Source organism: Lolium rigidum, chromosome 5, assembly GCF_022539505.1.
Source record: "Lolium rigidum isolate FL_2022 chromosome 5, APGP_CSIRO_Lrig_0.1, whole genome shotgun sequence".
Lineage (NCBI taxonomy): Eukaryota > Viridiplantae > Streptophyta > Magnoliopsida > Poales > Poaceae > Lolium > Lolium rigidum.
This window is the reverse complement of record NC_061512.1, coordinates 136868477-136878466: the sequence shown is the minus strand read 5'-3', so window position 1 is coordinate 136878466 and position 9990 is coordinate 136868477. Positions and strand designations below refer to the sequence as shown.

The following is a 9990-nucleotide window of genomic DNA, read 5'->3' as shown; positions in this document are numbered from 1 at the left end:
TGGTTAGTCATTGTCTGATTCTGAATGCTGATTGCTTGCTCGCTCCTCCATGTCAACTCAAATTGCTACTAAAAGGAAGGGAAGCCTGCTGTTGCTGTTGCTGCTGGGTGTGGCGACTGACTAAAAATACAACATGTGCTGGATTGATTTGCTGGTCTACCTGACGTGCCGCTACCGCATATAGCATTTGTCTACTCCATATTGACATGTGGGCATTGACTAGTACTTAATGAAGGTCACTGTCATCCTAGCTTTGCTGTCGCCCTGCCATTTTTGCCACGGCCGGCCTGTGACCTGCTCCTTAATTCGTGACCGTTCGCAACCTCATTGGTTCAGACGTTTAGTGGTTGATAAGGTCGCTCCTATCTTTGTTTTAGATCAAGATTAATGGTGCACGGTTCTTCCTCTCTATCTGGCTAGAAATGCCTGGCAATCAAGATACTGCTCTGAATATGTTTATCCTTCTTCTTTCAGTTGCTTTGCTCGACTATGGTGTACACCTTTGATATTGATGTTAACGAAATCGTATCATTGGACGATTTGCTTGACTTTCATTTCAGCACATGTACATTGAGTTTTCTTACTCTACACTGTCTATTATATCCATCCAACTACGGGAGTCTTACCTGACTCTCTGTACCGATAATCTATGTTTTTTCTTATTTTCTCTCGTAACTATGCATATGCCTTACGATCTTGCATGTCCATAAGTCACAGCATTAGCCTAGCTGCATGGTGTAACCTGCCTTTCTAAATGTATGCTTCTGCATACTGCTTGCGGCATGTGTGGTCACCGTTGTCATAGTAGCTTGTTTGTTGCTGGAAGGAACTTGCTATTGCACTCTGTCGACGCTCTAGATACATCGACTCATCACACATTGTTTTAATGCAACATGTGTTTGATTGATTTGCTGGTATAGCTGACAATATGTCTTGCTCGGTCATGCTCATTGACTAGTTGATCCTGCTGACATTAGTTACCTGCAACCTATACCCCCTGCCAGACACCTCACAGATCCATTGATAGAGGTGTGGCAGGTGCCTACATACTGCACGCAAGCATGGTGAGCTTGCTCCTGGATACACTGTTTACATCAGCAATGAGATATTCATGCATGGTGCCAACCAAACTTTCTAGCTAATTGTAACTTTGAGTGTCAAGTAGATCAATCCTACTCTATTACTTCTTCACTATTAAGCGATACATGCTCAGAAGTCAGATGCGTACATGATCTGCAAAAAATATGTTAATGCACGGGAATCTATTTCATCAAATAAACACATGTGTTTCTGTTTCAGGAAAAAAATATTGTCAAGGTCAGCAATATATAGTGCTCTGCTGGGGTAAGTATTATTCAGAGCTCAGCAATATTTAATTTTAAAATGCATTTGTTCTTCCTTGCAATCAAATCTATCACTATCAATCAATATGTGTTGTTCGTTTGTTTTGACTATGTGCAAACGTTATCTGAAATGTTCAAATCATCACATGTCTATATTGATATCAAGTTGAAGAAATCCTACACCATTTTTATACTAGTTTATTTTCTTAAAGCACTGGCCATGGAAAAAAATCTCTTAGGACTACAAATACAAATTTCTTAATAATATCAGTGTGGACAGTTCTCGTTAACAAGTGTAGCATTGATGTGGATTAACTCATATCTAGGTTCAGAAAGTTTATAACTTAACATTATATCATCTAAAAATCAGGTCTACGATGCCAAACTCTAACAGTGCAGCTGAATGGAACAAAATGCACTCTTAACTCTTTGCAAGTTCATGTCTTGATCTACTATGCTTGTTAACTTGCTGAAATAACATTGTATTACCACCATTCTTACATTGATGTCTCATAATATTAATCGTGTACTTACGTACCATACATTCATTGCTTGTAGAAATCATGGAATAAGATGCAAATGAATGTTGCTATTAATTGGTTTCCTCGCCCATCAGATTTGTTATCCCATTAACAACTAGCATTTATGAGACTGTATCCAAAAATATAGCTACGATCTTATTTACTCAAACGATAAAGAAGTCATATCTTATATCTGGGCATAATTAATATTGCCAAATCCGTATATGTATCCTACCATTAATTGCACTAAATGCATTGTGGCCTTCTTTTCTTCTCTATATATACACACACACACGCATACCCTTTTCTCATAGCCAAACCAAGACCTATCACTCCCAACATGGCAAGTAGCAATCCGCTTGAATGGCCAGAAGCCGTTGTACCAGTGCAAACTCTTTCTGGCTCTGGTATGAGCACCGTGCCACGACAGTACATCAAGCCTCCATCTGAGCGTCCTAGTGGTAGCACAAATGATCCTAATCTTAAAATCCCAGTTATCGATCTTGCTAGCTTCTCTAATGCTCCTGACCATCACCAAGCAATGCTAGAAATAGTAGCCGATGCATGTAAGGACTGGGGTTTCTTCCAGGTAGTAAACCATGATGTGGACATGGAAGTTGTGAAGAGGATGAGAGGTGCATGGAGGGAGTTCTTTGCCCTCCCCATGGAAGAGAAGAAGGTATATGCAAACTTACCAGTAACATATGAGGGGTATGGGAGCCGCCTTGGAGTTGAGAAAGAGGCAATCTTGGACTGGAATGACTATTACTTCCTCAATCTTTTCCCAAGTGATATCAGGAATCTTGACAAGTGGCCAAAGATTCCTACTGACCTGAGGTTGGTAGATCTATATCAGCTTAATTATTTATGTATTTTTCAATTTATCATCGTTCTTTATTTGTCTTGCAGTTTAGGGAGAGAAGGTTTCATTTATATGTTTTGTTACATACTTCTCAAATTAATTTGTCCACATTTAATTTTGTTTTGGTATTTATGCAGGGAAACCACTGAGAAATATGCATGCCAATTGATAAGTCTCTGTCAAGTCTTGCTCAAGGCTGTGTCCAGTAGCTTAGGATTGGAGGAGGACTACCTCCTTAGTGCTTTTGGTGGCACTGATGGCATCTCGGCTACCATGCGCGCAAACTACTACCCTAGATGCCCACAGCCTGAGCTCACTCTTGGTATCTCGGCTCACTCTGACCCTGGTGGTATTACCTTGCTCCTCGCTGATGATAACGTCGAGGGGACACAGGTACGCAAGGGAGACTCATGGGTCACTGTGCAACCAGTTCCTGGTTCCTTCCTCGTGAACGTTGGTGATCAGATTCAGGTGATCACTGTGGCCAAGTTACTTTTTCTTTTTTGGATCAATCTGATGCAACTTCAGTATCTTGTCTATAGTAGTAACGCTCTCATGACATCCAGCCACTAAATTTGCTCATGAACTAACATGTGAAATTAATTCCGTTTTGTTTGCATCTACAAGGAATTCAGGAGGACCATATACAGTGTGTTCTTGGCTTCTTGCAAAGATATTAAATACAATAGTTATTAGTTCATATAGTATGAAGCTAAATCTACGCCATGCAGCTGATGAGTTCGTTTTTAGTTGTTTGATTATGTCAGCAGGCAACATCAGCTTTTTAATGTTGTGTCATCCTTATTCTCCTCAACCTTCTTCATCTATCTAGCTTGCACGCGTTTTCTGAAGTTTGAACATACACATCTAAACTACTGAACTGCTTCACTGATACTAGTACGGAGTATGATAGATGCGACCCTAGCCAGGTGCACTTAGTTTTGTTTGCTGGCAATGGGCATTCACGATGTGCACATAGGCAGCACAAGATGTCACTCACACACACAGTAGCATGCCATGCAGTTGGCAGAAGTAGCTACGTCCAGACATGTGAAGAAGATGATGACATGGACGCATGCATTTATCGCATAGAGAAGCTGAATGAAAGAGACAGCAAAGACTAGTAGAACTGCTTGACTTCAAGCTTCTAAAATATCTTGGTTCCGTGAAATTTTTTTCAGATCCTGAGCAACGGGCGGTACAGGAGTGTGGAGCACCGTGCGCTGGCCAACTCCGATGAGGACCGCCACACCATCGCCTTCTTCTGCAACCCTCGTGGAGACCTCCCCATCGCCCCGGCAAGCGAGCTCGTCCACCCGGAGTCACTGGCGCTGTACCAGAAGGCCGTCACTTTCAATGACTATCGCAAGTACATACGCACCAAGGGTCCTAGCGGCAGGATGCAGATCCAGTCCATCAACAGCACCATGCAGCCAGAGCCTGCAGCTTGATCCATCTCTGCACCCTGCATAGATGCATCTGTATCAACAGCATTTTATTCTGTTAGGTTGCCAGTGTCAGACATGGGCATCATCCATGTAATCTGTTTCTGGCATTTGGAACTTTGTCTTACGTGGCTTTCATTTTACACAAATGCTCCTCAAGTATATTTTATCCATGCATCATTTCGAACAGTATCAACATCATTTCAATCTGTTAGGTTGCCAGTGAGCAGATCATCATCCGTGTAGTTTGTTTCAGTGATTTGGAACCCTGATATATATTAGTATGTGTTTCATTGTGTTCGAATGTTCGTCGTGTATATCCAATGATAACCTGTTACCAGTAAGATCAGGAGAAACTGTTACTTGAACAGACAACGGGCGCTAATTGGAAGTTCAGAGTAAGATCACAGGTTCCAGAATATCAATTTAGATAATGATTAATCAATTTGTTACATAGTTCCACATGCAAAACTTGTAAAAACTGAAACAACATCTGCTAGTTACAACCACAATTGAAGAATGCTAACCCTAACCAATGATCTGAATCTCGTGATGAGCCAATCAACGCTTCCTGTTGGTTGCAGAGCTCCATGCTTTGATTTCAGCAGGAAGCCATTTCTACTTATTCTCAGCAGGCTATGATATCTCTCTCTATATATCACTATCAGGCATTCTTCCTTCAACAGTAGTAACTTCAGTTTCAGTCTTTTCATCACTTGTGCTTGTCAGTTCCGGTCCAGTTGTCGCCGCTCAAGCTGGGGTCAGTTTGGTAGAAGACCACATCTCCCACGTCACTGACAAAGTGATCAACTCTTAAGCTCTTGAGGAGGACGCTGGCAAGATGAACTGGCAGCGGACCTGACTTCTCAGGCACCCGGTAGTATCTACCCAATACTGGGCTCGCCGCTTTGGTCTGTTTTTGTTTTCACAGGACAAGGTGAAAGTTGCAATTTTAGCATTCAGAAGCACTAGTGAAACCAGTAACTGTACATATGTATTCAACAGAGTAGGTGGTGTCGAACTTACCGCTTCTACTAGATGGTAGTGAGGTATTTGGGGGAAGAGGTGGTGGATGACATGGGTGCCAATGTCATGGTGGATGTTGTTGATCCACCCGTAGTCCCGGTCCACGGTCGTCAGACCACCACGGAGGTAGCTCCATTCCTGTAACAGTCATTGCAGAGAGTTGGCTGTTGGCAAGATGAACATTAAACAGTAGAGAAATGGTAACACCATAGCAGTGCAAAATGTTTGAATAAGGCAACAAAAAGAGTGCGGACAGCAATTATATGTACTCCAGTTGAGGTTTTCTTCTAGTGGATATAACAATAAAGCTAAGGTGTTAAAAAACTAAGATAATTCTATTTCCTGCAACTGTGTCGTTCCTATGAAAAATCAAGTAGAAACTGAAGGACAGGCAGACTGCACCGAAGTCATGAGCAATGTACAGTTGATGTCTTCCCTGCATTTGCAATGAAATTAATACAGGAAGCAAAAAGTACCTCGCCGCGGTACCAAGGAAGGTCGTCATGACCATGGTGGTGAAGATAGGTCACCAAATCAAGCCACATCACAAACACCTGTTTCAAAGATACCGGTACTTGTTCAATGCAAGTTGCTTAGAAGCAAGTGCAACAAAACAGTTAAGAGTTGCAGATTATGTATGGTTGCTTACAACATATGGAACCCCGTACAGCTTGAGCACCGGTACCGGGCCGAACACGCACGCCATGCCGATGAGCAGCCCGATCATCGTGAACCAGCAGGTGGTGGAGATGATCACGTCAAGCCTCTCCTTGGGAGTGAACAGACCGCTGCTCGGGTTGAAGTGCGAGCCGGTCTTGCCAGGGCTTCTGTACCACTGGAACATCCAATCATCCAACGGAGATTCAGTTCAGTTTTCAGTTGGAGATGCACTAGAGATGCAGATCCATACAGTGTACAACCGAATAACAAGAAGATTATCTTACGAGGTAGACAGGGAAAGCCAGAAGCGGGAATGGTACTGAGAAGCGTAGTTTCTTGGTCCGCGCTTCCAGTTTCTGGTACAACCTCTCGGTGATCTGCACAATTCAGTTGCACATCAGTTAAGAGCAGCTAAGCAGATGGAGCAAAATTCAAACTGGAATTCTGATTGCAGTCTCAAGGGTGACTGTTCTGTCAAATGGTGCACATGACATGTCGTAGGCAGCTAGACAAAAAGGCAAAGATTCGATGCGCATCTTTTGATCTGTGGTGATTAGTTTTCATTAGCACTTTAGTACTAGCAGATCTGTGAGTCATCTAATTAGAATAGTGGACTTGTGGGTGCCGTCCACAGCTGATGCAAAGGACAAGAACAGATTATGCTTTGATTCTGAAAAGGGCAAGGGCCGACCTACATGACAACCAAGATGCCGTAAAAAAGGAATATATGCACCACGAAATGCTCAGCTGAGCCAAGATTCGATGCGCATCTTATGACTCTGCTTATTAGCTTCCTATAGTATAATCTTTCCCTAACAAAAATCTCAGCTTAGCGGCAGATCTGATCACGTGAACAGACATGGATAGATCTACTAGCTGCCGCCGCTGCTGCTAGTTGTGTTTGGCATTATTACGTACGGACTGGACGGACCACATCGCTCTTGTTTGTTGGATCTTAAATCATATAGACTCCTTTTGCTGCTGCTGCCGCGCAACATGTCAACATGTGGCGCCTCTGCAACCGCTGAAAAAGCAGGCAGGTGCATTGTTTCTTCCTTTTTTTCCCTAGTACTAGTACAAATGCTAGCTATTGCCTCCATAATGCTTCATGCAGCCAGTTGCAAAGTTTGTTTAAATTTACTCAAATCTGCCAAACTTAAGGTATAGGAATATGACCACTCAAGAAAATATCTGCCTAGATATCGAGCTGCTCTGAATTTTCTGCTTTCTCTAGTGAGCAAAGTTCCCCTGAATTTGTAGTGACAGAGACATGCTGGGAAAATAAAAAATATATGTGCATGTAGGCTTTAGTGTGTGGTAGTGCTAACCGGGTGCCATGACTCGTCCTTTTCGATGTGGCCATGGTTCTGATGGTGCGTCCTGTGGCTGATCCTCCTGCACACAGATCAGTTGGTCAGATTCAGATCGGGTTATGAAAGTTAATCAGTGTTAGATTGGTGCTACTCCATGTAAATTAGTAAACCAAATACTGTATACTGCAAAAGCAATTCAGATTGGTGCCACTCCATGTAAATTAGTAAACCAAATAATATATACTGCAAAAGCAATTCAGATTGCTGCTCTCCATGTAAATTAGTAAACCAATTACTATATACTGCAAAAGCAATTCAGATGCTCATGCTATGGTGTACTCAGATGCTCATGCTCTGATGTGCTACTACAGAACATGCGCCCATCTTGGTGTGCGATTTTCAATGGACGTGGAAGACTGTGCAGCACTGTCAGCTAGCATAGTAAACAACTCGAGCTGCTGTCGGCAGTGATTCAATCAAACTGGCTGGGTTTTCCTTTTTAATGAAATATATCAGCTTTTTCCAAGAGAAATTCCCTGTTCTCACGCGTTAGCCGATTGCATGGGTGTGCAGTAGTGAAACAGACATGCCTCACAGGCAACAACAGTTATTGTACATGTCCATGTAAGGATACAGGGGAGTAAAACTCTGAAAGAACAGCAGCCACAAGGGAAGATAGAAAACCAAGCCAGCCTGGTTTTTTCGCTTCGGCAAGTTTGTGTTGCCCTTTGGGTTCTCTCGAATAACAAACAAACTATTCAGGTGCAAGGTGCAGATTCTCTACCTCTAGTCGATTTTCTCAACAGAAAGATGCCAACCATTTTTCCTACAGGTCAATAATACTGCGAATTTGCATTGGGCTCTGAACGATTAATATTGTTTTTCCTACTACAGTACTAGTATTTGAACACCTCAAGCTGTTGTCGGCAGTGATTCAATCAAACTTTGTGCGTTTCCTTTTTAACGAAGCATCAGCTATTTCCAAGAGAAATTCTCTGTTCTCACATGTACTACTACGTAGGCAATTGCATGGGTGTGCAGTACTGAGGCAGACACGCCTCACAGGCAACAACAGTTGTTGCCAACAAGGAAAGATACAAGAGCAAACCATACTTTTGTGCTTCGTTTTTTCTATTCACCCTTGCCTCGTCAAGTTTGTATTGCCCTCTGGGTTCTTTCGAAAAAAAAAAAGTTTTCACTATTCAGGTGCAAGGTGCAGATTCTCTACCTACCTCTAGGAGATTTTCTCAGCAAAAAGATGCAAACTTTTTTCTTGCAGGTTAATAATTCTGTAAAAATGCATGCACAGAATTGTTACCAGCCATTGTAGGGGACGAGGATGAAGGTGTGCAGCAGGTGGCCGACGACGCTGTTGAGCGTGCCGCTGTCGGAGAAGCTCCCGTGACCGCTGCAATCACAGAAAACGACCCGGACGTATCAGGCAGGCGTGTATACGGTGTATGTATGCGTATGCGTATACAAATGTGGCACGCGCGCACGCCGTAGGTACGCTATGCATCGATCTGGGGCTGGGGCTGGTTCGGTTGGGAAACGTACCAGTCGTGTCCGAGGACGAAGAGCGCCCAGAACATGGTGCCCTGGACGGCCCAGTAGAGCGGCCACACGGCCGGGCTGTCGACCCACCAGGCGGCGGCTGCGAGGGCCGCGACGACGACGACGTCGCGCGCGACGTAGGAGAGGGAGCGGAGGGGGCTCTTGCGCCAGCAGTGGGCGGGCACGGCGGCGCGCACGTCGCCGATGCGGAAAGGCGGCGGCTTGGCGGCGTCGAAGTCGGAGCGGTGGTCCTCGGTGGCCTTGCAGCTGGCCTCCTGCTCCTGCCGCTGCCTCATTGCCGCCGCGGCCATGGCTGGATCTGCGTGGGTGGATGGTAGGGGGGAGGCGCGCAATGGTAGGGGAGGGGAGAGAGATTCGGGGATGCGCCTCCTCCTCCTCTCCTCCTCTCGTCTCGGCTCAATGGAGGGATGATGGGTGGGGGGCGGGCGTTCTATTTATAAACCGTCTGGTTAATTACCATTACTGTTCACAACCTGCGAGCAAGCTCTCTACTTCTACTGCCTACCAGACTGGAGTGAGTGAATTGGGCGGGGCACGTGCGCCCTGCGGCGAGCTGCAGAGTTTGCCGCCCATCCCACGCTTTCTGGGACCGTTTCTGCCTTTTCCCCATGAATTCGTGAAACTGGAAAAATGGCTAGTAGTAGTACTAGGAAAAAGCCAAACCTGGTGGTAGCTAGTCATGAAAGAACGGGAAAGGAGAAGGAGAAAAGATGGTACAAAACCGTCGAAACGACACGACCAGGGAAATATTGGCTCCTTTTCCATGGATTTTTGAAATGGAAGAAGAAAGTATCGAGCCCTCTCCAAAACCAGACAAGTATAATAATGTCCACGAGATCCAGCGGTTTGGTTCCTCTTTGCTGGTTTGATTTCAACGATTTATAGGCAATTCTTCATTCTTATATCCGGCCATACTTTTTTCACGGTAGGTTGCACTCTCTCCAGCCAGATTCTACTATTCTAGGGAGCACATTGGGACTAATTGGATTCTGATTCATGCCCGCTCTCGCCGTTGTGGCCCGCCGCCGCCACAATGGTTAAAGCACCTTTATGTCATGCCCGGTACGAACTACCGAATCGGCCGTTTCCACGGAGCCACCCTCGTCTCGCCCAAAATCCACAAGCTCTCGCGGTTTGATTCCTTTTTTTACGCTTTGGTTTCGACCCGCTAGAGTTATATATTTAGATCATCATCCTTTTTTTATACTCGGACGGACTCTCTCCCTCCATGTCTCTATGTGCAAT

General features: G+C 44.5%; 2 protein-coding genes across 2 annotated transcripts; one reads left to right on the top strand and one right to left on the bottom strand.

Annotated features, from left to right (window-relative positions):
* Window positions 1-2204: 2204 nt before the first annotated feature.
* On the top strand, window positions 2205-4177 carry LOC124651724 (jasmonate-induced oxygenase 4-like). Its single transcript, XM_047190764.1, has 3 exons — window positions 2205-2701; window positions 2864-3197; window positions 3908-4177. The coding sequence occupies exons 1-3, from the start codon at window positions 2205-2207 to the stop codon at window positions 4175-4177; spliced, it is 1101 nt and encodes a 366-aa protein (XP_047046720.1).
* Window positions 4178-4582: 405 nt separating this feature from the next.
* Window positions 4583-9051, bottom strand: LOC124652208 (fatty acid desaturase DES3-like). Its single transcript, XM_047191226.1, has 8 exons — window positions 8728-9051; window positions 8489-8578; window positions 7186-7252; window positions 6142-6234; window positions 5847-6032; window positions 5674-5751; window positions 5198-5335; window positions 4583-5084 (listed from the first exon to the last, which is right to left on the bottom strand). Exons 1-8 carry the CDS (start codon window positions 9033-9035, stop codon window positions 4884-4886), a joined length of 1161 nt encoding a protein of 386 aa, XP_047047182.1. The 5' UTR covers window positions 9036-9051; the 3' UTR covers window positions 4583-4883.
* Window positions 9052-9990: the final 939 nt, after the last annotated feature.

Excerpts from the sequence above, each read along its gene's own strand:
- LOC124652208 (XM_047191226.1), bottom strand. The coding sequence starts at position 9,035 with ATGGCCGCGGCGGCAATGAGGCAGCGGCAGGAGCAGGAGGCCAGCTGC. Across the intron at positions 7,253-8,488 it reads CTCGTCCCCTACAATGGCTG|GAGGATCAGCCACAGGACGC; the intron begins GTAACAATTCTG and ends ATCTGTGTGCAG. Across the intron at positions 6,033-6,141 it reads TGGCTTTCCCTGTCTACCTC|TGGTACAGAAGCCCTGGCAA; the intron begins GTAAGATAATCT and ends TGGATGTTCCAG.
- LOC124651724 (XM_047190764.1), top strand. The coding sequence starts at position 2,205 with ATGGCAAGTAGCAATCCGCTTGAATGGCCAGAAGCCGTTGTACCAGTG. Across the intron at positions 2,702-2,863 it reads AAGATTCCTACTGACCTGAG|GGAAACCACTGAGAAATATG; the intron begins GTTGGTAGATCT and ends GTATTTATGCAG. Across the intron at positions 3,198-3,907 it reads ACGTTGGTGATCAGATTCAG|ATCCTGAGCAACGGGCGGTA; the intron begins GTGATCACTGTG and ends AATTTTTTTCAG.